This window comes from Rattus rattus, chromosome 12 (assembly GCF_011064425.1).
Source record: "Rattus rattus isolate New Zealand chromosome 12, Rrattus_CSIRO_v1, whole genome shotgun sequence".
NCBI lineage: Eukaryota > Metazoa > Chordata > Mammalia > Rodentia > Muridae > Rattus > Rattus rattus.
In genome coordinates, this window is record NC_046165.1 from 67,219,918 (window position 1) to 67,246,371 (window position 26,454).

At 39.8% G+C, this 26,454-nt stretch overlaps 1 protein-coding gene across 2 annotated transcripts in view; it reads left to right on the plus strand.

The window, feature by feature from the left end:
• The window catches only part of Xpo4 (exportin 4), an 80,753-nt gene that overhangs the window by 47,061 nt on the left and 7,238 nt on the right, over positions 1 to 26,454 (plus strand). For both annotated transcript variants that reach the window (XM_032917292.1, XM_032917293.1), the window contains 11 exons: positions 157 to 269; positions 4,556 to 4,713; positions 4,924 to 5,098; positions 11,166 to 11,342; positions 12,706 to 12,848; positions 13,305 to 13,450; positions 14,370 to 14,547; positions 19,814 to 19,973; positions 20,693 to 20,862; positions 22,883 to 23,057; positions 25,844 to 26,137. In XM_032917292.1, coding sequence (XP_032773183.1) covers positions 157 to 269; positions 4,556 to 4,713; positions 4,924 to 5,098; positions 11,166 to 11,342; positions 12,706 to 12,848; positions 13,305 to 13,450; positions 14,370 to 14,547; positions 19,814 to 19,973; positions 20,693 to 20,862; positions 22,883 to 23,057; positions 25,844 to 26,137 — 1,889 coding nt within the window. The remainder of the gene's footprint in view (positions 1 to 156; positions 270 to 4,555; positions 4,714 to 4,923; positions 5,099 to 11,165; positions 11,343 to 12,705; positions 12,849 to 13,304; positions 13,451 to 14,369; positions 14,548 to 19,813; positions 19,974 to 20,692; positions 20,863 to 22,882; positions 23,058 to 25,843; positions 26,138 to 26,454) is intronic.

A 26,454-nucleotide genomic window follows, 5' to 3' on the forward strand; every position in this document is an offset into this window, starting at 1 on the left:
TATTCCTTAGCTTCATGCATGAATTATGTAGCATATGTGAAGAGGCTTACCCTGTTTCCACTGCATTCTTTCTGGCTGGTGCTGTTATATTTAGGGTATACTTATAGTTTAGACAAAGTAAGAATGTTATTGTTGTTGACCTTGACACTTGATAACTGGGCAGACACTATATAGCTATGTTTGAATCCTCACAAAATGTGCTACTGAAGCCAACGGAGTCCTGGCGGGAGGCACTTCTGGACAGCAGAGTCATGGAGCTTTTCTTCACAGTAAGTCCTGTCTTCAGCTCGGGCTAGCAGAGGGGCACAGGAAGAGGAAATGCCTTTGTTTTGCTTAAGCAAAACAGGACAGATCACTTCCCACCCTCCCCGTTGGTTTCTCTTCTTACAACTGACTTGCTGAAAGAGAGAGTATATGACAAAGTTCTTGCTGATGTACAAATACTGTCTCATTTTGAAGGGCTTAGATCCTTCAGCAAAACCTCATAGACTTTGTAACCACTCTTTACAGTCCTGCTAGCTTTTGTTTGTGTGGGTTACATAGCTATTATTACATGACACAGTGTTATCACGTTACAGATTAAAACTGATGAAGCGAAAGGGGATGACAGCACGAGTTATGGTCATTTGATTAAAATATGGCACGTTCTTATAAAAGTAAACTGAGATCTGGCTGAAAACTTGAAAAATTTTTATTTCACTAAAAATATCAGCAAGAACCATCACATCATAACATAAATACCTTCAATGAACAAATACTTTGAAATGTGTAGTGAAAACAACTGGCGTAAACTGGGTTTCGGTTTTGTTTGTTTTATATTTTGGCAAATCTCTCTAGCATCTGGTTTAATAAAAGTCAACCAGATTTTCCCATTTTATATTTTATACAGTTGGTATTTTAAATGATGTGACCTTAGGAAACACTTTCTGTGTACGTCTATGCAGTGCATAGGGAAGAGCAGAAACGCGTTAGTGTTCTCGTAAACACAGTCTGCAGTGGCTAGCAAGTTGAGGGATCCCTGGACTGCATTTTGAGAATTGGTCCCTAGTGAGCTGTATTCACAAGACCTGAGCTAAGTTAATATTTAGGGGCAATTTATCTTAAATATTTCAATTTTAATTTTAAAGTGGCCTGTTAGTATCATCTAGCTACAAGAAACAAGCAGTCTATTCCCTCGTGTACCAGTGAGTTTTAGAATTAAAAAATACATGTATATGTTTGTTGCTAATTTTCAGTTACAGACGAGGTGTGTAGTTAGATCAGTGATTTGTACAAAAATAAAAATCAATAAAATCTAAGTAAACACCAATTAAAAAGATGAGAATAAGGCAATTGTGTCTAATCTGAATCATTATAGTCTATCTTTTTAAGTGTTTTGAATATGAAGGAGCCTTTTGTGACCAAAACACTTATATTTCAGTGCTGTGGTATATATTTTAAAATGTCTGGAGCATGTTTGTCTATCCTCAGGTATACAGAAAACACATTTTCTACTACAGTGTCTTGCTTTGTAGTTGTGGAGATCGTACCCTGGGTCTTATGTGTGCCTGATTAGCACTGTGTCTCTAAGTCTCATCTCTGCCCTTCATACGATGTTTCCTATGGAAATCTTCAGTCTGAGCATTCAGTTTCCTTTTTAAAACCAGAGGGAAAAAGTCTAAAACCATAACCAAGATCAAACGGTACTTGCAATAAGATTTTAAGGACATTGTGGGGCATAGCATCTGAAAGGAATTGTTTTGATACAAGTTCAAGTTCAGTTCTTTGTATTTGCTCGACAAAAAGTAGGTCCCACTCCAGCAGTTTGTGAAAAGGTGAAAAACTAGCTGGCGTGCTGCAAACATCTAGATCCGAACAGCTGTCTAGACAACGCAGACAGCTGCTCCTGTCAGCTGTGAACTACCACATGCAAATAACTTTGAATTGAAAAGTTAACCCTTTTCTACTTTGTCATTTTAGTAGTTTATGAGTGTAGCTATTTGTATTTAAGCAGTTTATAAACAATTTAATTTGTTGCAAAAAACATGACTCAATCTGAGTTTTGCTAAATTTACCTTCATTTATATGAATTACTCAGTTTAATTTTTCCTTCCCTTAGATATCATTATCATGCTAGATTTCACTAGATAAATGTACTGTTGCACAGGTTGCATGGAGTGAATACTTAAATTTCTTGGCCATATCTGAAATTTTAAATGATTTTGGTTGCATTCTTCTCCTTAGAAGTTTACAAAGTTGTCAGTTTTCCTTTTCCTCCTCCTGTGTCAGACAGTACTTTCCTGGTTGTGGCTCTGGTGCTGCCCTCTGTGTGGATATTGGCATTCTTAGCTCTGCTTTGCTTTTCCCACCCTCCACACGCTCCTGGACTCATAATCTGCATGCTTACCGGGTATTGCCATTGGGTGGCACACTGGCATCTGATGTTTAAGCACACCTCAGCAGAAATCTGTCCTTGCTAACTCGTGCCTTCTCTGTGCTTATTTGGTGAATGACCTCTCTATCTGCTTGTCCCCCTGGGTGTCCATTAAGACTTGGTCCTCCCCTTGCTTCCTTTCTGTACGGAGGTGGTAGAGCTGCCCTTTAATTGTATGATATTGTTCAGATTGAAATCCATGTTCAATTATTAGAGAATGTTTTTGCAATGCGACAGACCATGAATCTATCACAAGAATTACATGTTTGACATGAGTTTTATGTGGACTCTATTTCATGAAACAAATTAATTCTTGCTCCCAGAACAGTTGTTTTATTTTAAATTGTAAACACTGGCTCTCATTAAGCATATTCATTATTTTGTGTTTTCATCCTGGTCCAGGAATGAATGGACATCTGCCCCTATGTGGAGCAGACTATGTGACGTTTCTCTTGTCCCAGTTTGCACTGTATGTGTTGGTAGAATCTGGTCTTGGGCATCTCAGTGAACTTTTGATTAGGATTCAGAGCATGAAGACACAGATTTAATTGTGCTTCATTTTAGTGTCTGCAACCAAGATGTACTTATGACTCTGTTGGTTGTACTTTGAAGTTACTATGTAAAGTCTAAAATACATTGGTTTACAGGTTCAAAAGTACTTTTGTTCCAGACCAAGGGTTAGCAAACTCTTTCAATGTGCTGTCAGGGCTGGCCCACAATAAATATTTTAGGCTTTGTACATAATGTGGTCATTCTCAAATCTCTATTGTTGTGAGAATCCTAAATTAAAAATAATCAAGGAAAGCTGGTATTCCAGTAAAACTTTGCTGATAGTCGTTAAAGTTAAGGACTTTGTATAATCTTCCTTTGACTTTTTTTCTCTTTCTCTCATTGTATAAACATGAGAAAAGCCTTGCTTTAACCTCTGCATCCACCCAGATTTGGTCCATGGGTCAGTGGCTTGACTACCCATGTTCTAGACCAGAGTATAATGTATTGTAAGTCATTTATAATTTTTAGATCTATTATACTGGCTTTAATTTCTTGTCTTGACCTTAAGAAGCCTAGAGGCTAAGGTTAGTGTAATCAGTAAGGGTAAAGATTTACTCTGTTCACTGTGTTTCATTCTGTACCAGTGAATGCATTTTAAAAATCAAACAAAAACATTCTGGTGTCAAGTAATTCATAAATGACTGACAGAGTCAAAGACACATAGCTTGAAACAATGGTTCAAAAAAGAAAGGAGGGTTAGAGTGTGTCAGTTAAATGCCTATGGGAGTAGCAAATGGCTGTTAGTACTGTACATGGGGGTGGGTGTGAAGGGCCACTTTATAACTTGTTTCTGGCATTTCCTGTTCTATTTTAATGTCCGATCATAGAAATGAAGTCTTCAATTATCTGAAAATTCAGTAGTACTGAAGTTAAGGAGCAATACTCTGAGAACCTTTTCTTTAGATAAAACACTAGGTAGTAGGTATGTATCAGTATTTCATCATTAAAATAAAATCTAGTTGTATGTTTAAATGGAGCTATGTATTTAAGTGCAAATTTTATTTTAAAAACATTGAGTATTAACAGTGGTGGTATGATATAAAATGAAGTTTAAGCAGGTTAGACCAGCATAGAAATTAAGCACATGCTCCCTGTCGGTGAGTGGGGGATATCTGGGGCTGGTGATAGGTAGGCACATTTGTTGGTTTTCTGAGTGTGCAACTGTTTACTTTCACTAAGACAGCATCTATAGACTGGATTGAACTTGTCTGCTAACTTTAGCACGAAGCCGAAGCCGTGGCGGGGCATAGTTAGCATAATACAGATGACTGTCGTCGTTGCTGTTTTTAGCAGAAGCAGTATGTCTGACTGGCTAGCATCTGTTTTCTCTCCTTGTCATAATATGCTGGAGACAGTTCAATTTTCAAAATGTAGGTAGCCCTCAGCTGAAAGTTAACTGAAATGCCTAAAATCATGGTCTATGATGTCAGTTGAACTGAAGGATGATTTTCAGATTTGGTTTAACTGGAGTTAATTTTCCAGAAATGACCAGCTACAGTGAATTTTTCTCTTACCTCATTCGACATGGTTCTCACGTGACCCCTACAAAAGAAGAATTTGTCTTTATGGATTAGTAATTCTTTCTAACAGGTACATCGAAAAATCAGAGAAGATTCAGATATGGCACAGGATTCTCTGCAGTGCCTTGCCCAGTTAGCTTCTCTCCATGGACCCATCTTCCCCGATGAAGGATCCCAGGTCGATTATCTCGCACACTTCATTGAGGGTTTGCTGAGCACTATCAATGGGTAGGTCTGCTTTTCCTTCTGAACTTCTAGGACTTAATACAGAGGGGGGAACCTAAGGACTTTGGCTTTTCCTGTTCTGTGATTTGAAGTAGAATTGTATGTTTAATTTGAAATTACTACAGAGACGTGCCTTTAGAAGTGAGTGAGTGATAATATTTGTGTTTGGAAATGTAGTTTATTTTGTATGGATTAATCCTTGTTGCCTTGTAGAATTGAAATAGAAGATTCTGAAGCTGTAGGGATCTCCAGCATTATCAGCAATCTGATAACTGTGTTCCCTCGGAATGTTTTAACTGCCATCCCCAGTGAGCTCTTCTCCTCCTTTGTCAACTGCCTCACACACCTCACTTGTTCTTTTGGGCGAAGTGCTGCACTGGAAGAAGTGGTGAGTGACTTCCAAAGTCTGTCTGCGTCTGTGTGCCTGCCGTACGGAAGGTGCTGCCGTTAGAGCTTGTCTCAAGACAGTTGTTTTAACTGAGGACTAGAGCTGTTGTAAAAACTACATTTTATACATATATTAGTGGCACTGTGTATGGAAACATGACCTTTGAAATTTGTGAATTTAAATTAGTCTTGGAAATTATCATTTTGAGATCATTAAAATTCAATGTTTTTGTTAAATTGTGTTGATTAGTCTATTTTAAAAGTGTTTTACAAGTACTGCTAAATAACTTCATGGTTGGATGTAATTATGTATAGTTAAATTTTATCTATGCTATTAGTATTTTTATTTAAGACTTAGAAATTATGTGATATATATTGTTTAATATTGTATTTTGATAAACTGATTTATATTCAAATTAAGACTGGTAATAATACTAAAGCTTTTTGTGGGTAGGTACACTTTTTCAGATGCTTTTCAATTTTTAGCTTTAATTTTAGAAAATATAAAAAAATTTCCTTGACAAGTTGATTTGTAACAGTTACTATGATAAATAACTATAGTAATCATTGTAAATAATTGACCTCTTAGAATTTGGTGTTAAATCCTGAGTTTCTGTCTGGCTATATTTGTAAAGCTTCTGAAGTGTTAGGGATCTGGGAATGATTGTATTTATGTAACTAGGCTCTTAGGATTTGTTGAGAGTTTACGAACAGGGAAGGCAGGGCTTTATGTGATGGAAATCTGTACACTAGAGGAGTAGAACTTCAGACATCATGTGAAATCTGCACTTCTCAAGATGGTCACTTCTGTTCTAAACATGTAAGTCCATATTGAAGTTAAATGTCTCAGCTTAAAAGCCCTTCCACAGGCTCAGGCTCAGATGCGAAGTTTGATGTAACATGGCTTCCTTGTGTTTCTTGATTTTTCTCTTTTGAGTAAGATGGAGTCAGGATTTAGTATGTTGTTCATCTGTTTAGACACATAACTACCTTTAGCTCCTCTAAGAGGGTTCTTAGATTTAGTAGACTGGCTAGAATATATGTAATATTGTTGGCTTGGAGATTCTTACCTTTGAAGTTTATTTGCACATGAGGCTTTCTGTCAATTCGGCACAGAATTGTCGGAATAGAAGAAGCTAAATTCACTTTCAAAGAAGCTGATGTTTCTTAGCTTCTCTCAGAAGGCATGCTGTGCTCCAAGTTAGACTATACCTAATAAGTTTCATTGAAGAAAACAGCTGTTTATGTCTTTTAATTCTCTCAGTTTATCTGTTTATTTTTAACAGTTAATTTTAAGGGCAACTGGCTACCAATTATATAGGACAGAAAGAGAAAAGTTGTCTGAAGCTTTGCATTAACTGTGGAAGCCACATTAGGCAGGCCTGGGCAAGTAGGAGGTTGGGGGGTTGTCCCTGTCATGTGACTTGCATGAATGCTAAGCGGATTTCCTTAAAAGGCAGTTAAATGTTCATGTTTTATCATCTTATGCATATTGGAGAATGTTCAGCTAATAGCTTAAGGTCACAAACAAATCCAGCCAAAGCAGATTGGATCTTCTTACTTATATAGGCCATCTTTTGATTTCTTGGCTACCGGATACTAGCTAATGCATAGTTGTACTGAGATGGAGAACTAAGAATCCTTTAAGGAAATTCTGGAAAAATTGAGTATGTAAGTAAGCAGCTTAGGAAGCTGAAGATACATCTGAAGGGAGACAGTGGTCACCGGCTGAGTGGGCATAAGCTCAGGCTGTTGGGAGACCTTTTCAACTTCATTAAGTATGTTTCCTTCTTGCCAAAATCAGACTAACAGTTCTTTGTGATGCCCGACTCCCACCCCCATTTTGTTTTGTGGTGGGTGGGTTTTTTAGAGTCTGGGTCTCATTCTGTGTTTCCTGTCTGCCTCTACCCCTGAGTGCTGACATTACAGATGTGTGCTACCTTTCCTGGCTTCCTTCTTGTGTGAAAATGCCTATTTGAGAAACCCTGTGCTCAGTGAGATAGAATCTCATGAAAGGGACTTTTTTTTTTTTTTTTTTAAAGTGGGCTTTGAAGTAGAAAACAGACAGCAACAGTTGACTCTGGGCGATGATGGTGTTTGGTGTGGCATGACCTTTTGTTGTGGTGATTAGCTGAGAGGCCTCCTCCCTTCTGATTCACACTGAGGGTATTGTAGCCCCTGTCCACTCATCATGCTTGCATTTCTTTTCTTGTAGGAAAAGCTGAAATGAGACACAGGAATATTGCTTAAGCTTTCCATGTTGAAAGGATATTTCTTTCCAAAAATAATGATAATTATAGAAGAATATTTGGAAGAAAACTTGTAACTGTACATCTTAAAGATTATTAGTTATTATTCGTAAAGTAATTTAAAAATTACTTGCAAAGCTGACGTTTGGTATTCAATAGAAAACGTTTCCTAGGTGGGCAAGTACTAGTCCCCAGGAGTGAGGGATAGAAAATGTCTGTGAAATCTGGGCCAGCCTGAGCTACATAACAAGCTCCGGTGCAGCCTACAAGGCTTCATAGCGAGAGCCTCTCTCTAAGGAGAAGAAAGCGCTTTCTGACTTCATGGGAAGAGCTGGAATTGGCGTTGGTTATTTGCTCACTGTGGGGGGAAAGCACAGGGGACGGGTTGTGGATGGTATCATTATTAGGGACAGATTTGGAGTTGTTTGCAGATAATAAGCACAGTTGTAACTACAAGCAAGTTAGTATATTTGTCCACTTTCAAAATATCTATTTATATAGGTAGGTAGCGATGTAAAGACTATAATAATGCATTTCTAGGGTCACAGTGAAAACACAGAATGATCTCATACACTTTTCCCTAATCATCATCTGCCCCATCGAGCCTGTATTAGAGTGGTGTCTGTGTTATTGCTACACCTGCGTTGATTCATGGTTGTCACTCAAGAGTCCATGGGGCCACAGGGCTCATTTCTGATGATCTAGATTAGTTGTTCTTGTCATCGTCATCATCATCATCATCATAATCATCATCACCGTCACCATCACCATCATCACTAGACAGTGTCTATGTAGTCTTGACTGTCCTGGAACTTGCTATGTCCACCAGGCTGGCCTAGAGCTCACAGAGATCCACCTGCTTCTGTCTTTGCTTCCCAAGTGCCAGGTTCAAGGTGTTTGCCACCACATCCTACCTCCTGATGGTATAAATGCTTTGGATTTGGACAAATGCGTAATAACCTTTATCTTACCCTGTAGAGTATTGACACAGTAAAAATTCTGTGTGCTTCGCCTGTTCGTTCTTCTACACCAGGTTATGGAAACTACTGGGTGATAACATCTTTTTCCCTCCTTCCTTTTTTCTTTCTCCCCCTACCCCTTTCCGTTCCATTCTCCCTTCCCTTCTCCTCTATTCTCCTTTCTTCCCTCTTCTCTCCTCCTTTCTCTCTCCTCTCCCCCCTTCTCTCTCTGCCCCTGCCTCCCAAATGATGGAATTTAAATGTGAGCACCCCCGTGACGAGGCATACTACTCTGACCGTGTCTGCAATCTTCCCTTCCCAGAATATCCTGTACTTGGAATTATAGAATGATGTCACTGAAATTACATTCATTGTCAGGCAGGGACCAGAGTAGATTCCTGTCATTTCACTATTTGGGGGATTATATACTCAGAATTATTAAAGTTTAACTGTCCCCTTTTTCCTGTCTGAAGCTCCTCATCGTCACACTTCTCTACATCGTCAGGCTAGTTATAGGCCGAGACAGAAGTGCTGCTAATCACTCCCCTCTCCATATTCAAATGCAGTGAAGTGGGGTCAAGTAGGTCCCATAAGCTCTAAGCCCCTCTGCAAAGCCCTTGTGGCACTAGGCCTGACAGTGCTCAGAGCATGAGCACATAGTGTCTAGATTGGTCTCCTTAGTCATCTGTCCACATGCTGCCAGCAGCCTGTTGGATCTGGGCCCGCGTGGCCATGGAGCAGAGCCAAGGTGTTATGAAAAAGCACCAGCTTAGGTTTCACGTCTCTGGGATTAGACTGGAAGATCAGTTGCCAATTGTCATCAACCACATTTCTCACACTTGCCTGATGAGTTACTTTATGTGCACAGAGGGAACCAGAGGTTTGTTTTTCCCAAGAAGCTCAGTCTTTACTTTAAGTCACCATTCAGTGTGCAAGGTCTTGTGTGTGTGTTCTAGTTGAGAGCATTCTAATATCAGGGTTTACCGGAGGCATTATGGAGAACTCCTTTAATTACGAATGTAAGGCTTTTAACTTTTTAAAAGGGGCTTTTTACATTTTGATTCATGTCTTAAATATGTACTTAGAAAAATGAAAGTAGGTCTTTAAAATGTCCTGTGTTTTTCTTTTTGAGACTAGATCAGAGGATGCTACTCCTAAATCCTGTTAGATATGTTACCAGTCTGTTTATTTTGGCAAGATAAACTGTTAAGACTTGACAAATGATGTCTGCAAAGCACACGCCTTGTTAAGTATATAAACAAGCCACAGATGCTTCTGTGGGAAGAAAGCATCCTAGTCACCTCAGGATTCCAACGATTAGCTATGCGGATTTAAGGAAATTATAGAAGGAACAGAGCTTTCTTTCCCATTCTTTATAACCAACATATTTTGATTTTCATCTGTGTTTTTTATTTTCTTGACTTTTTAAAAAACAGTGTATATTAACTGTAAAGAAAAATTTTCACATGTGTATGTAACATACTTTGATCATATTCACCTGAGCCACAGTCATATTGCACAGTACAGGCAGTATGGTTTTCTTTAAAAATCAAACAAAAAAAACAAAAAAACCTGTGTTGTGTGCTTTTGTTGAACATACTGTCATGAACATTACAGCTACTTTATTCTTTTAAGATTTATTTATTTAATGTACGTGAGTACACAGTAGCCATCTTCAGATAACCAGAAGAGGGCATCGGATCCCATTACAGATGGTTGTGAGCCACCATGTGGTTGCTGGGAATTGAACTCAAGACCTCTGGAAGCATAGTCAGGGCTCTTAACCGCTGAGCCATCTCTGCAGCTCCTATAGTAGTTTCTTGATACAGTTAAGAGGAAACTTGATCTCCATACTCCTGAGGCCATCTGGATAGTTCCTTGCCTTTCGTCTTTCTCTGTGTGAGGGCCGGATCTTCTCAGTTGCATTCTTTCCTGTGGTTTCAGCACATCCAAATTCCTGCTCTTTGCAGCTTTTTAAGTACAGTGATTGATTGGTTTCTTTCTTTCTTTCTTTCCTTCCTTCCTTCCTTCCTTCCTTCCTTCCTTCCTTCCTTCCTTCCTTCCTTCCTTCCTTCCCAGCAGATGGGGGTGAGAGACTCAGCTGGGTGAGGAGAGGCATGGCTTCCTCTTGCTTTTTTACCTGGTCACTCTTTTTCTTTCTTTCTTTTTTAAAGTATGTCACATATCCTCCTTTATAGGAAAAACCTTACCTGATGACAAGAAACAGTTATTCATATTTACATTCTTAAGCTACTTGACTACTCTATATTTTCTAATGTTATGAGTAGAGTCAGTGGCTATTATGTTTCTTGAGTATATCATTTCTTACTATATGAAATTAGCTGTCCTTTTTTATTAAAATAAACTACTTTTTGTTAAGTAATATCTGTAACAATTAGCTATCTGATTAGGTCAGTTTGCTCTTTTACTAATTTTAAAAGTTACTTGAAAATGTTGGACTTGGAGTTTGTGGCCCAGTGATAGAGTACTTACCTAGCATATGCGAGGTCTCAGATTTTATCCCAGTACAAGAAAAACAAATGTATAAGAATTATACTTACATTATAATGTTATATAGTCTATTTTTTAGCTTTTCAAAAGTCTAATACTACTTTTATTTAAAAATGTACTTTCCACAAAGCACTAAACAGTCTTTTAAAATAAACATAAATTCCATGTTGCCAAGAATTGTTTCTTTTGAAATTAGGGAAATTTTAGAAGGTTTAATAAATGCTTAATAATTGGAAATACTTTTCTCTTAAAAGCATTGTTAAAATTGCCTTTGTACATAGCTGTATACCTCTTCCAATGCCCATTTTATCTCCCTTGATCCTTGTCTAATGAAGCCTCTTTCTTATAGCTTGATAAGGACGACATGGTGTACATGGAAGCATATGATAAGTTGCTGGAGTCCTGGCTAACTTTGGTCCAAGATGACAAGCATTTCCATAAAGGGTTTTTCACGCAGCACGCAGTTCAGGTGTTCAACTCCTATATTCAGTGTCACCTTGCTGCTCCAGATGGCACAAGGAATTTGGTAAGTTTTAAGCAAGGTGGAATGAACAATTACTATAGGTTCTATTTGATCATATTGGACAGCATAAAATACTAGAAATTCGGGATAGGTTCCCTCAAAGATTTGCTGAGAAAAATGTGGCTCTTTTTATCTATATACCAGTTTTCATGTGTGGGCTGTTAATTACAATCACTGCCTTTTCTTCTTTTTAACTTTAAGGGGTTTTATTATATGTTATGTGGCATAGAGTATGTATTACTTTTTTAAAGATTGATTGATTTATCTATTTGCAAAGTGTTTTTCATAGAATATATTTGGATCATGTTCATCTCACTCCCAACTACTAATACCATATCCTCTGACTTCCTCATCTGCTCAGTTTTATGCTCATTCTTTCTTTTCCTCTGTCTCCAAACAAAGCCAAAAACCAAATGCAACCCACAATAATGAAGGTCAAAATCAAAACAATCCTAAGACCTATAAGATAACCAACAACAACAAGAAAAAACAAGGAGTCCCCCCCCCCCAAAAAAAAAAGGACAAGAAAAATCATGGAGTTTATTTTGTGGGGCTTGTCCTAGAGTGTGGTTGATATACCCAGTGACACTCCGTTGGAGAAAAGGATTCCTTTTGCTAGTGAATACATTGCAACTAGCATTTTGGTCAGGGTCAGGGATAGTATCATGTGTCCAGTCTCATTGCTTGGACCTTGTCTGGCTTGACCTTGTGCTGGTCTTGTGCATTCTACCAGTCTGTGAGTTGATGTGTGCATCAGTTCTGTTGTGTCTAGAGTACTCTGTTCACTTGGAGCTATCCATCCCTCAAGCTCCTGTAACCGCCTCCTCTTCTGCATAGATAACTGAGCCTCGGCAGGGCGCAGGGGTTGGTGAAGACTTTCATTTAGGATTGAGTGGTTCACAGTCTCTCATTCTCTGCATACTGCCAGTTGTGGGTCTCTGTTAATTTTCATTGACCACAAATTACCTCCTCCTTCAAGTTTCCAGTTAGCCACTTCTGTCTTGCCAGGTAACATCCTATATTAAATTATATCCTATATTTAAAGAACTAGGGAATTGTAAGATGCTAGATTGTTTTCATGACAAGTGACAGTCCTCAGTATAAGAGGTAGGCTATAGATATGCGGCTAGCTGTTAGCATGTGCACAGAGAAGCATTTCATTTCTTCCTTCTCTTCAGTGCTATTCTCACCCTTTTGATGGCTACCAGGGCTGCTAGCAAGGTTGGAAAGGAGTCCTAGAAAGTTATACTTGTAGGTTGGCTCTGTCCACGTCTTCCTGAAGCCATTTGACAGGGTCACAGACACACATGCCTTATGGAACATGATGCTGTATTTCCTTGTTGTTTCTCCTCCTTTCACCAAATAGACTGCCAATGGTGTGGCCTCTCGTGAGGAAGAAGAAATAAGTGAACTCCAAGAAGATGACCGAGATCAGTTTTCTGATCAACTAGCCAGTGTAGGAATGCTAGGAAGAATTGCTGCCGAACACTGTATGCCTCTTCTGACAAGGTACACATAGTCCAGGAACCCCTTGGAGAAGTGCTCTCTGCTCACAGTTCCCTGGAGAGCTTTGAACACCCCCACCCCTTCCCAGTACACTGGACCCAGTGGATAGAAGCATGTTATGATTGAATTCATTGGTCTTATACAGTGGGAGCCTAGGCACTACATTATAGACTACAGGAATTGTGGAAAGCAAGGCATGAGAAATGACTTGGAATAACCAGTTTCAAATGCCTGTCATATAAACCTTGCTTGTTTATAAAGTGGTATTTTAATTCTGTCATAAAATATACATTGTTTCTTCTAGTGCTCTTGAGAATAGCTGTGTACTATAATATCTTTAAATATATGTATTTTGTGCTAATATCTTAGTTTATGTTGTTTAGTTATATGGAAGTTGTCCTAGACCTTCACACCCTGCACTTGATTGAGCCATTGTTTTTTTTTTTTTTCCTCTTTTAGTTTATTAGAAGAAAGAGTAACAAGACTCCATGGCCAGTTACAACGGCATCAGCAACAATTACTTGCTTCGCCTGGATCAAGCACCATTGACAACAAAATGCTTGATGATCTCTATGAAGATATTCACTGGCTTATTTTAGTTACAGGTCAGCTGCTTTTCCCTCCTCATATAGTTGCTGGTGAAACCATGTAAACCTAGAAGGAGCCTCATCTATTAAAAAAGAATAGTTTGGAGCCGGGTGTGGTGGCATGTCCTTGTAATTTCAGCCCAAAGGAAAGCTGAGGTAGAAGGGTTGAGGTTTTGAGGCTAGCTTGGGCTACCTAGTGAGACCCCGTCTCAAACATCAACAACATTATTTGTATGTATATTTCATATATAGTGCTAAATGACTTGGATGCAGATGCTGTTTGACATAGAGCAATAGACATATTTTTAAAAACCCCTGGCTATCATGTTATATGCCAAGTGTTTGCTTTGGATCACATAGTAGCCCCTTGAATTAGCTCTGTTCCATGATGTTAACCATCATCATCACCATCACCATCATCGCTCCCAGCTAACGGATGAAGAAGTCGTAAGTGTGAGGCGTGGCACACTGCAGTCAAGTTTTGGGGCCAGAATGCACGTTTAGGCAGTCTGACTTTTAGGGTCTCTTTTCCTTGACCACTGACCCTATTAGTGATTCTATATTGTAATCAAGGAAAAAAACAAAACAAAAAACACTTGACTTTTAAAAGTTGTATATGGATAAATTCCTGATGTAATAGCAGAATTCCCATTAACTTAACAGAATAAATTACTCAAGTTTCCAAAGCCTACCTGTTACCATGCATTATGAGATTGATGACTAAACCATCTGTCCTTGATCCTTTGCTGTATTTTTGAGGGTTTTAGTTATCTAATTGACAGTTGCTACACCTCATCTTGAAATTAATAGGTTAACATTATAATTTACTTTTACATCAACTTATGTGATGTATATAAATCAAAACTGAAAGCATTTATAGTGCAATTTGGTAAATAGATTTGTTAAGTGTTCATTTTTAATTTTTTTTAAACTGAAGGCTACCTCTTAGCTGATGATACTCAGGGAGAGACTCCGCTAATACCTCCAGAAATAATGGAATATTCCATTAAGCATTCATCTGAAGTTGACATTAATACAACACTTCAAATTTTGGGATCTCCAGGAGAAAAGGCTTCTTCCATCCCAGGGTACAGCAGAACAGATTCTGTGATTAGGTAATATGAACTCTATAGCTGCGCTCTTGTAATTTATTGTCTCATAAACTCTGAGTTGCTGGGTAGATGACTGGAGGGGTAGGCGCTGTGCTGTGAATTGGATACATGAAAGAAACAAGAACTTAGGGAAACCTGGAAACACAAGGGTGGCAAGGGCACGCTAGCAGGAGTTGGCAGGGCTATCCAGTACTGACCAGAACAAACGTAAAGTGAATCTGAATGCGAGACTTGGAAACAGCATTAACTGTAACTTATTAAGAATTTAGTGTTTGTCCATCAGTAAGCAGTAATGATGTATGTACAGGAATCCTTCATGAGGAAAAAACAGGTTTTAGAAGCCAGGTGAGCCTTAACAAAATGTATTGCTTATGAAAGTGGGAACCATGTGTCAGCGGCTTCTTAAGGAAAGCTCATTATTATAGAAATAGTTAAACGTGAGACTTGAGAGCCCTGTCAACAGTAATTACAAGACAGCAAGACTGCCTCTGAGAGGACTCATTATTCATCTTCCTGTTAGTAAAGGCAATGTTTTTATTAATTCTTAATTGTAAATCTAAGAGGGGGTAAATCTGAATTAATTGTATTCTTAAAAATTGATTTGAAAATGGTTTTAAGTTTTATCTCATTGTCTTTGAGTCTCAGTTGCCTAGGGATAGTAGAAATGGTGATAGCCTTGGCTTGTCAGTTACTCAAGGTTTCATTCCACTTTGTTTTTTCAATGCAAACCTAAGAGAAGATGTAGCCTCTATAACAGAAGATATGGGGGTTTTTGTTGTTGTTCTGTTGTTGTTTTAAGATCAAATAATAAGCTGATACCAAGGAATTGTTTGGGACTTTATTTCCTTTATTGGTATAATCTTTTGTTTGCCATAAATATAAGCAAAAGTTTCTTTCTTTTGAGGTTCCTGTTGTGATTAGATTTTGTGACTTTTGCTTTGGTTTGTATCCTGGTGAATGTTATTTCTAGGACTCTTTATTTTCAAGCTGTGCCATAGGTGTGTTGTCTTACCATTTCCCTTATATCAGTGTGGGAGCAAATCATTTTCCTATTTGAGAGCACAGACTATGGAGTGTTAGAATAACTATGTTTTTGTTGTTGTTTTTATCTAAAGAGTTATTGTGAAATGATTTGATATATGGGAGACCAACCTTTGGTTCATTAAAAATGTAGTTCCTATCTCTTGAAGAAAATTAATTTCTACCCCTGGTTAGGGTTCTTGTAAAGGGAGAGCCGGTCAACAAGTGATGGAAGTGTTAGAAGGCAAGAAGTGCTGTGGGAGAGGAGCCAACTAGGGCAGGGCGCCCGAAACAGACTCCTGCAGGGGTTCTTGCAGTCTTAAGTAGTAGGATTCACATAAACGTCACTAAATGATTCCTGAGCAAGGACTGAGGTTGTTGATAAGAGAGTCTTGAATGTGCCCAGAGGAAGAACATCCCAGCTAGAACAGAAATAAAATAACTAATGTAAAGCCCCTAGCCATCCCCGGCATGGTCAAGCAGCTACGGCCAGAAAGCCACTGCGAACCAAGCTGAGAGAAATAGATTTTTAAAGGAGATGGAATTGTAGAAATAAGTAGGAAGAAAAGTTAACCTTCGGGTGTTGTGAGACGTCTTTGCACTGAGGAAAATTGTGGTGCTGCTGTACGTCCTGAACAGGGGAGTAAGTGACACATACAGAGCTTCCCTGATTCCCACTCTGATTGTCAGTGTAATGAGTGGGGAAACTGCCTGTGAGTCTAGTCATGGTTAGCACAGCGTTATTGGCATATCCAGACTAGCCTACAGCAGAAGGTGTGAGGCTAAGGCCTGACTCATCGTGCTGACTCTTGGTTTATTACAGTTAGCACGCAATGGAGTGCCAGACTGATTTGGGAAGCCGAGCACTGCTGGAATATAAAGTATTTGACAGAATAACGTGACTGGGGTATTGATCAAGAAATATTAACAACTAAAAAGTACTTGGCTCAGTTATTTCTTCAACTCAACCTTTTGATGGTATTTAAGGATGGGGCACCTAGGACTGCTAGCAGAGTGTTTTAGGAGTCTTACTTAACCTGATCTACGGGCAGACTACTGGGCAGATGGCTACTTGAAAGATGAGAGGAAGGAAGGCATTGTGGGTTGGAGAGGCACTCTCATCATAGGAGAAGCGAGGTTAAAGTGGCAGGAGAGAGGTCTGTTGGGTTCACCAGCAGGATTTGCAGGAGGGAAGTGAGCTGTTCATAGAGTTTTGTGGAAGGTGGAGTTAACAGACAGGCCAAGTTGGGCCTTCAGTCTTAGGGAGAATTTGGAAACTGGCCCATGGGTTTGAGAGGCATTTCTGAGAGTCCTCCAGGTACTGCTGATTTCCTGGCATAGTATAGAGAAGGGAGATAGATAAGGAAGGAAGGAGGGTTCCCAGGGACCAGCTTATTTGGACTGGCACGTATGGTGCCCAAAGACTACCAAGAGAAGGGCAGTCAGTACGAGACACCTGCTGTTGGTGGCAAGGTAGCCAACAATACAGTCCATTGCATCAAACAGCACTGGAAGGGGCCCAGCTTGGCCAGATGAAATGACTTGCTCTTGAATTTTGTCATACAACTTAAGTAATTCAAATAACAGACCTTAGTGTTTGAAAAATAATTTCTGTTTTTTTAATGGGAACAAGTTTTTTGTTTTTTGGTTTTTTTTCTCCAGTACTTATATCTTTTGAGAAAGAAATCAACTTTTGCTGCACTTTGGTTCATTCTGGCAATGAGTAGTATTCACAAGTTTATAAACCAAGTAGGAGATATAAAACTGTTTCGTATTTCCCAAAATGCACAAAATTGGGCTGACAATGTGACTTAGTGGTAGACCACTTTGCATAGCGTGTATAAGCTTCTAGGTTAGAACCCTAACACTGGGATAAATTGGTTTGTAATTTAAATTTATATTACATTTTGTTCTATAGCATGCTGTTAAATATAACAATAGTAAGTCAATGCAGAAGACCTTTAATTTCTAAAGTTTCATGATCATTGAAAATACGTGAAAAGTATAATATATAGATGTTCGTATTATAGAAAATAGTGCCATTGATAAATAACGTTCTTTGGGGAGTAAAGTTCGTATAAAGGAAGTTTGTTTTAAATAAATGGTAGTAGTTGTCAACACCATAAATATTGAATTGCAGCGCTTACTTTTAAAAGTACCAATATAACCATCTTATTTCAAATTCTCTTAGGCTTGCTTTCTTTCATTCATTCATCATTCATTCATTCATTCATTCGTTTATTTATTTATTACATTCCAGATTTTATTCCCCTCCTGGTTCACCCTCCAACTGTTCCACATCCCATACCTCCTCCCCATCCCTCCTGTCTCCACAAGGATGTCTCCACCCCACCACATCTCCTGGGGCCTCCAGTCCCTTGAGGGTTAGGTGCATCTTCTCTAACTGAACCCAGACCCGGGAGTCCTCTGCTGTATATGTGTTGGGGGCCTCATCTCAGCTGCTGTAGCTGCCTGGTTGGTGTTCCAGTGTCTGAGAGATCTCTGGAGTCCAGGTTAATTGAGACTGCTGGTTCTCTTAAAGGGTTGCCCTCCTCGGCTTCGTCCTGCTTTTCCCTGATTTAACCATAGGGGTCAGCAGCTTCTGTTCATTGGTTGGGTGCACAGATCTGCATCTGACTCAGTTGCTTGTTGGGTCTTTCAGAGGGCAGCCATGATAGGTCCCTTTTGGTGAGCGCTCCATAGCCTCAGTAATAGAATAGTATCAGGCCTTGTGGCCTCCCCTTGAGCTGGATCCCACTTTGGGCCTGTCACTGAACTTTCTTTTCCTCAGGCTCTTCTCCATTTTCATCCCTGCAATTCTTTCAGACAGGAACAATTATGGGTCAGAGTTTTGACTGTGGGATAGCAACCCCATCTCTCACTTGATGCCCTGTCTTTCTATGGAGGTGGGTTCTCCACTGTAGGCCATTTGGTCTAAGGTTCCTCCCTTTGGAAAGTCCTCCCAACCTCCTACCTCCTGAGGTTTCCTGTTTCCATTCTTTCTGCTGGCCCTCGGGGCTTCGGTTCTTTTCCCCCACCCTATACCAGATTCACTCTTCCCTCCCAGGTCTCTCCCTCCCTCCCCCTCTGGTGGTTGCTTTTTTCTCTCTTCCAAGTGGGACTGAGGCATCCTCACTTGGGCCCTTCAGCTTGTTGACCTTTTTGAGTTCTGTGGTATTTAAAATAATTTAGTATTACAGGAAAATTTTATTACATCATCACTGATGAGTGTGAGGTTATTGGGATTTCTGTTATTGCTCACATAAACTCTGAAATTTAGAAAGCTTGAGCGCTGGTTCATGCTGATCGTGTAGATAGTGTGTGTGTGTCAGTGGGGTACAAGGGCCATTAGACGGACACTTCTGATTAAAGAAAATCCAGAGAAGAGTCTTCCATAAAGACTGGGAAATAGTAAGCAGACCAGTGGGGAAATAGGAAGTGAGCCCAGGGCAACCATGGAGGGAGCTCCTTCAAAGGGGCAGGGTGGTCAGCAGCATCAAGTAGTTCTTGACAGGTCAGGTCAATAAGAATGCACACATCCATCTAGTTTGATTACACAGGAATTTCAGCCTTCTGAGGACAGCAAGGAATAAGCAGAAGCCAGACCATAGTGATTAGAGCCCTAGTCTGGGCACTGATATTTATTACCACCTATGCTTCCTGATTTTTTGACTAAAGTCAAGTTAAAATTATATAATTTCTGGTATGTCCCTTTCCTATTCCCATTACATGGGAATCAGCCATATGTTATTACCTACTGAGGTAGGTAATAATTCTAGGACGATTTTTATTTTAAGATGCTATTAAGAATCAAGATGATGAGATAATATGCAGGACCATGGGATTCAGAGACAAAGCTCAATACTTACAACATTCTAATAAGTCAGTTCTCAGATCTTAAAGTGTAACAGGACTCGTCTTTTGTGACACAAAAATATAAACTGTCTACTGGTGGAGTGATGAAAACTTTGGCTTATACTCTGAATATTTAATTTTATGTGTTTCCCCATTTTGAATTGGGAACTACGCTTTAGATAGTGATGGTGAGATTTACATCTGCAGTTCCAGCCTGAGCAGAGGGTGCTTCTCCCCTCCTTTGCCTTGACTCTGGAAGATCAGAAATGATGTGGGGACTTTATCTACAACCCTATTGAGGAAATGCTTGCACATAGCCTGGTATAAAGAAACAAAAAGGATTTTTTTATAGGTGAAAAAAATAGGGTTAGCAACTTCTGTTTTCTCCCCACAGGCTGTTGTCTGCTGTGCTAAGAGTCTCAGAAGTTGAATCTCGAGCAATAAGAGCAGATCTCACTCATCTACTAAGCCCTCAAATGGGCAAAGATATTGTTTGGTTTCTAAAACGCTGGGCCAAGACTTACCTCCTGGTAGATGAAAAACTGTATGATCAGGTGAGGACATAAAACCAGTAAGTCTTTTTGGGTTTATGATGATGGCAAGTTTAGAGGTAGGATGATTCTGTCTGTCTGTCTGTCTGTCTGTCTGTCTGTCTGTCTGGTGAAAACAAAGCTGTTAGCTGGGTTTGGTGACACAGCCTTTAGTCCTAGCACTCAGGAGACAGAGTTAAGTAGATCTTTGAGTTCCAGGGCAGCCATAGCTATACAGAGAAACTTTGTCTTAAAAGAAAAATAGAGAAAGAAGAGGAGGAGGAAGGAGAGGAGGAGGAAGAGGAGGAAGGGGGAACTGATTAGAGAGAGACAACTCTGATATAACAAAATGAAAAGAATGTTCACAGAAGAAATATAAGGGACTTGAATGCTGTTGCTTTACTGTTTTAGAGTATGGCATTTGGTTCTATTGATTTCAGCCAGTATTAAGATACTTTACCATTACATTAGTATGGTTTTATGTTGTCTTTGAGATTTACATGGCTATTAATTTAAATATGTCACTTTTCAGTTTGTTAATTACTATGAGATTAAAACTGACAGAAAACATTAGTTGAAAAACATGGGTGAATTCTCTTTTCGATTCAACAAAGAAAAATGATAAAACTAATGTGAAATGAGAACTTCAGGCTTCGATGTTAATTTCCTTGTTGATTTTCTGTGGATTATTTTTTTTTTAGCTGGTCTTTTTGACTTTAGAAATTCTCACCTTTTCTCTTAAGATAAGTTTGCCATTGAGCACAGCATTTGGAGCGGATACAGAGGGTTCCCAGTGGATTATCGGCTACCTCTTACAAAAGGTCATCAGCAATCTGTCAGTGTGGAGTAGTGAGCAGGACCTCGCGAATGATACTGTTCAGCTCCTTGTCACTTTGGTAGAAAGAAGGGAAAGGTAAGGAGTGGGGAGGAGCAGGGACTTCAGTTTTCTCTTTAGTGACTGGCAAATGGTTACAATATCTAAGCCCATTTAAAGCACTATTTTCAGAGCAGTAATTTAAAACCTCTTCCAGGGCTGTTACAAACGCCTATGGCAGCTTGTTGTTTTTTTGATGGACAATTGCACTGGCTGTTGGCATTAGAAAACCTGCTTTAAAAACACTCTCAGGAACTGGAAAGATTCCTCAAAGCTTACACACACTGGCTAAGATGGGTGGTAGTGTTGCATACTTTTAATCCCAGCATTCCAGAAGGCAGAGGCAGGCAGATTTCTATGAGTTCAAGGCCAGCCTGGTTGCAGTCTGAGTTCCAGGACATCCAAGACTACCCAGAGAAACCCTGTCTCAACAAACAAAACAACAACAAAAAGAACACTGGCTTCTTTTCTAGAGGACCCTGATTTGATCCCTAGCACAACTGTAGCTTACAACTGTATGGGACTCTGGTTCCAAAAGATCTGATGCCACCTTTGGGCATCTTTGGCCACCAGGCAGAACACACTCATACACATAAAATAATAATCTTTTAAAAACCCACTTTGATGTATGATATTCTCATTAGATATATTTCAGTGTACAACCCATACACGCCCCTGCCCCCTCAACCCCCTCCCCTTCAGAGGCTGTACCCTTGGCAATCCTGGAACTCACTCTATAGACCAATGTGGTTTCAACTCAGAGATCTGCCTACCTCTGCCTCCGAAGTGCTGACATTAAAGGCATGTGCTACCATGCCTGGCTCAGTGATCTCCCATTTATTGGTGAGAACAACTGATGCTTAAACTGATGTTGCAAAGTAAAACTTTTACTGCTTTCTATAGTAAATTGTAGGTGTATTTTAATTTTTCTTATTGCATAGGAATTTTATTGTTGTTAAAGATCTCACTGAGCATGAGATTCAGGGATATTCTAACTCCTTGTTTGTCCCATGTTTTCCCTGGGGAATCTGATTCTGCCTATCTCAGATAGAGAGTTGAGCAGCAGACTAAGGGATGAGCCTAGTGTGCTGAAGCCGTGAGTGTTAGAGTGTGGGTAAGGAGTGACTTAGAGCACAGCTAGCTGCATCACCAAAAGCAGTCCCTCTGCCGCAGTAAGTGGCTGCTCATAAATGTTTGTCACTGCAGCCACAGCTAGTCAGCAACTGATCACCAGTCAGAGAACCTGGGACATGGGCTTCCTTGGTCTCAGAAGTTCCCTGATCCTCTCCTACCTACCTTCCACAGAGAAATGGCTATACAGACATTCTCATTTTACACTCAGAAAATTGATGATGAAAAGGGATTAGGTTAAAAAATGTGTTCTTGAGCAATTACTGGGTTTAAATGAAAACCAGTGTAATTCAAGAGTCCATATTGTGCTACTGTTCTTTAGAATTTACATTCAGAGGGGGGCGGAAGAGGGAGCTCAGCAGTTAAGAGCTTCTGATCCTCTTCCAGAGGACCGATGTTTGTTTCCCAGACTCTACACTGAGTGGCTCACAGCTCTCTGTAACAGAGGATCTGGAACTGTTTTCTGGCTGCTACAGACACCTATGCATGTGTCATACACAGACTCACATATCTACACCCAGACAAATTTAAAAATTACATCCAGTCATACCCATATTCTGGGTACTGAGGAGGCTGAGGAAGGAAGATTGCAAGTGTGGTCAACCTGAGTAACAGCCAGGCCTTGCCTCGGCACATTTTAAAATTAGATGCCATGTACCCTCCACCCCTTTAATCATGTGAGTTGCCTGCATGAATTCACATGCACCGTGTGTCTACAAATGCCTGGAGTGAAAACTGATCCCCAGAAACTGGAGTTATATGTGGTTGTGAACTGCCATGTGGGTGCTAAGAACTGAGCCCAGGTCCTTGGTAGTAGTCACTTTTAACCATCAAGCCATCTCTCTGACCCTGTCCAGTTTTTATTTTCTTAGTAGATATATATGTTATGAACATAATATAACTTATGTTTTATTATTTCTACCTGAAGGGCAAACTTAGTAATTCAGTGTGAAAACTGGTGGAACCTAGCGAAGCAGTTTGCAAGCCGAAGCCCACCTCTTAATTTCCTGTCCAGCCCAGTGCAGAGGACACTAATGAAGGCTCTGGTCTTGGGAGGTTTTGCACATATGGACACAGAAACCAAGCAGCAGTATTGGACTGAGGTAAAAGTCCCTTCTCTTTTAATTCTTCTTTCACCTTACAGATATTAGAAAAGAGTCTGGAGGTAGACACCTCAGTAATTTTCCTTTAGTTCTTCCTCCTCCTCAACCATTGGAGCTTATTTGATAAATACTGTCTCAAAGCTTATCCTGCCCTACGTGTCTGACATATTAACTATTATTAATGGTTTGAATGCTTCAGGTACATTTTCTCAAGCCAGATGAGAGCATGAATTGGTGTGTTTTTAGCAGAATGTAAAAAGCATAGTGGGTGGCTCAGAGCTAGAGCACTTGCCTTAGCATGCCAAGGCTCAGGTGAGTCGGCCTGACCCCCAAAGTGAAAGAAACTATAACATAAAGAACTACAAGGCATTCTCTGTCTTGAAAAGGAGATGAAAATCACAATGCATTCTGTTTCCTGGCCCTTCTCTGACATTGTGGCCTAAGCAATGGAGCTCACTGCCTTGCATCTAGGAGGCTGCCTGTGTCGAAAGAAGGCGTTCACAGAGTTCGTTTTAAGGTCTACAAGGACGAGGGTCTGGCTTCTGGTAGTTAGTGATAACCTGTGGCACTTCTGTTGCTCACAGGTTCTCTGTGCACTCTGCAAGCACATTTCCTCCATGTATAAGATGCTGTATTGGAGTAGAACACATTTCATTGTGACCGAATTCTAACTTACTTTATCTCAAACAACTCTGCTCAAATGAGGTCACTTTCTGGGCTTCTAATTTAACCATAGCGTGGGCACCTTCTATAATTATTTCTTAATCAAATATATATGTAGAGGTCTGGCCTCTGGTCCTTGTATCTAGAGTGTTCTTAATTACCTGTAAAGATAAGGGCACAAGAGTAGACAGTCATCTATGTTTTTATAGCTAAGCTGAAACAAGCTAACTTTTTATATCCTCTCTGTGGTGAAGGAGTGCAGAGAAATGATTTGGTGGCTAAGAACACAAACTACTCTTCTTGAGTACACAAGTTTGTCTCCCAGAATCCACTTTGGGTGACTTTCAGCTCCCTGTAACTCCAGGTACAGGAGACCTGTCTGATACCTCTGGTTCTGTGAGCACCTGCATGTATGTGCACACACCTGCCATATACAAATATAGACATGTAGCCAGAGATTGACCATAGCCATCGTTTCAGCTAGATTGGCTGGCCCGCAAACCCCAGGGGTCATCTGTCTCTGTCTCCCAGCTCTGGGCTTATAGGCACTTGGGTTATTCATGAGTGCTGGGGTTCGAACTCAGGTCCTTACATGTTATGTAGTGACTTTGTTGGTTTTCTGTTCAGTTACTATGAAGACACACCATCACCAAGGCAACTTAAGAAATAAGGCATTAATTATGGGCTTGCTTATAGTTTCAGAGAATGACTGTAGCCATCATAGTGGAGAATGTGGCACTAGAGCAATAGCTTACATGTTGAGACAATAACCATGAGGTAGAGAGAAGCTAACTAGGAAAGACCACTCCAACAAGGCTATACCTTCTAATCCTTACCAAGTAGTGCCACCAACTAGGAACCAAATATTGAAATATGAGCTATGGGGTCCATTCTTACTCAAGCCACCACATGTAGCAAGTACTTTACCAACCAAAACATTTCTTCAGCCCTATAAATAATCTTAACTTCCAGATCAGGACTGATTATCTGAAGTTGTATTCTATGCCAAGAATTGTGGAGAAGGAAGGGAACCAGACAAGGGCTTCATAATATGCCTGTATTACAATAGAAATTAGCTCATCAACCCAACATGGTTGCCATCTGTAGATAAGCCCTAATTGAGTTCTCACTCTGTGTTTATATGGTGCTGCTGAAGTGCACAGTGTACAGTACTCACTCTCTAGCTCTTAGTGGAGAAAACCTTGTTGATTCCCTATTGAGGAGTTCTGAGATTTTTTTTTTTTTTAAATATTTATAATTCTTTGGCCAATCACCTGGAAAAAATGTGGAGAGAAATGGCAAAATTAAAAAAATGAATGGTGACCAGAGACCCTGTACTCAAAACAGTTATGTCTGTGTGTCTATGTGTATACACACATATTCACACACCCCTCTATAATCTTATCCTTTATGAAGCAGAGGCAAGAGGATTCAAACACCAGGTTATAACTAGTCAGGGACGCACAGTGAGACTATTAAAAAACAGATAGGGGCCTGGGATGGAGAGATGGCTAAATGGGTAAAGCAGTTATGCCAGGAGTGTGAGGATGAGGGCTCAGACATTCAGCGTTGCATAAAAGCTGGGTGTTTGTGAAGGTTCACTTAAAATCCCAGCACTGTACAACAGAAACAGAGTATCCTCGGGATAAACTGGTACCTAGATTGACCAAATTAGCAAGCTCTAGATTCAGCAAATACCTTACCTCAATAAGGTGGATACCTAATGCCAATACATGTGCAATAAAACAAAAGAATTGTGAGGAAATAATAACCGCCCTCCCCAAAAAAAGAATTTACAAATAATAGGATCAAAAGAACCATATTCTGTGACTTGGGTGCCATTTGTGCACAAGTTATGATGACCCTCAGTACGAACAACATACCTCAAACCTATAATTCCAGCATGTAGGAGTCAGAGATAGGCTTCCTGAGATTGAGACGAGCCTGTTCTACCTAGCAAGACCCTGTTTCAAAGACTTAAGGGTAGGGAACTTGGTGGTTCAAATACTGCTTGTTTTGTGTGCATATTCTGCACCAATGAGAATATTTTAAGAAACATACTCATCTAAGTTGAGGAATTCACTCTTCATCTCAGGAAGTTTTGCTGTGATACTCCTCCACAGGTTCTCCAGCCTCTCCAGCAGAGATTCCTGAGAGTGATAAACCAAGAGAACTTTCAGCAGATGTGTCAGCAGGAGGAAGTCAAGCAGGAGATCACTGCCACGCTGGAGGCCCTGTGTGGCATTGCTGAGGCCACCCAGATCGACAATGTAGCCATCCTTTTTAATTTTTTAATGGACTTCCTTAACAATTGCATTGGATTAATGGAAGTTTACAAAAATACTCCAGAAACTGTCAATCTCATTATAGAAGTTTTTGTTGAAGTTGCACATAAACAAATATGCTATCTTGGAGAGGTGAGTTTTATTCCTTCTGGATTACAAGTCTCCGAAGCAATGATGCTCCATTCTTTGCTTCACATTTAATGCATAGTTTGATTCTCCAAGGTAGGGGCTCAAGCTGAGTGAATATAATTCTTACTCCAAAATGTCAGTGTGGTATGTTAACTATAGCTTTACTCTTACTATAAGTATACTTTTACTATTGATCTTTAATTGTTTTCTTATTGTTGGAGGGGTGTTTGTTTTGTTTTCTTTTTGTGATAGGATCTCCCTATGTAGACAAGGTTTCCTCAAATTCACAGAGCTCCATCTGCCTCTCCCTTCCAAGAGCT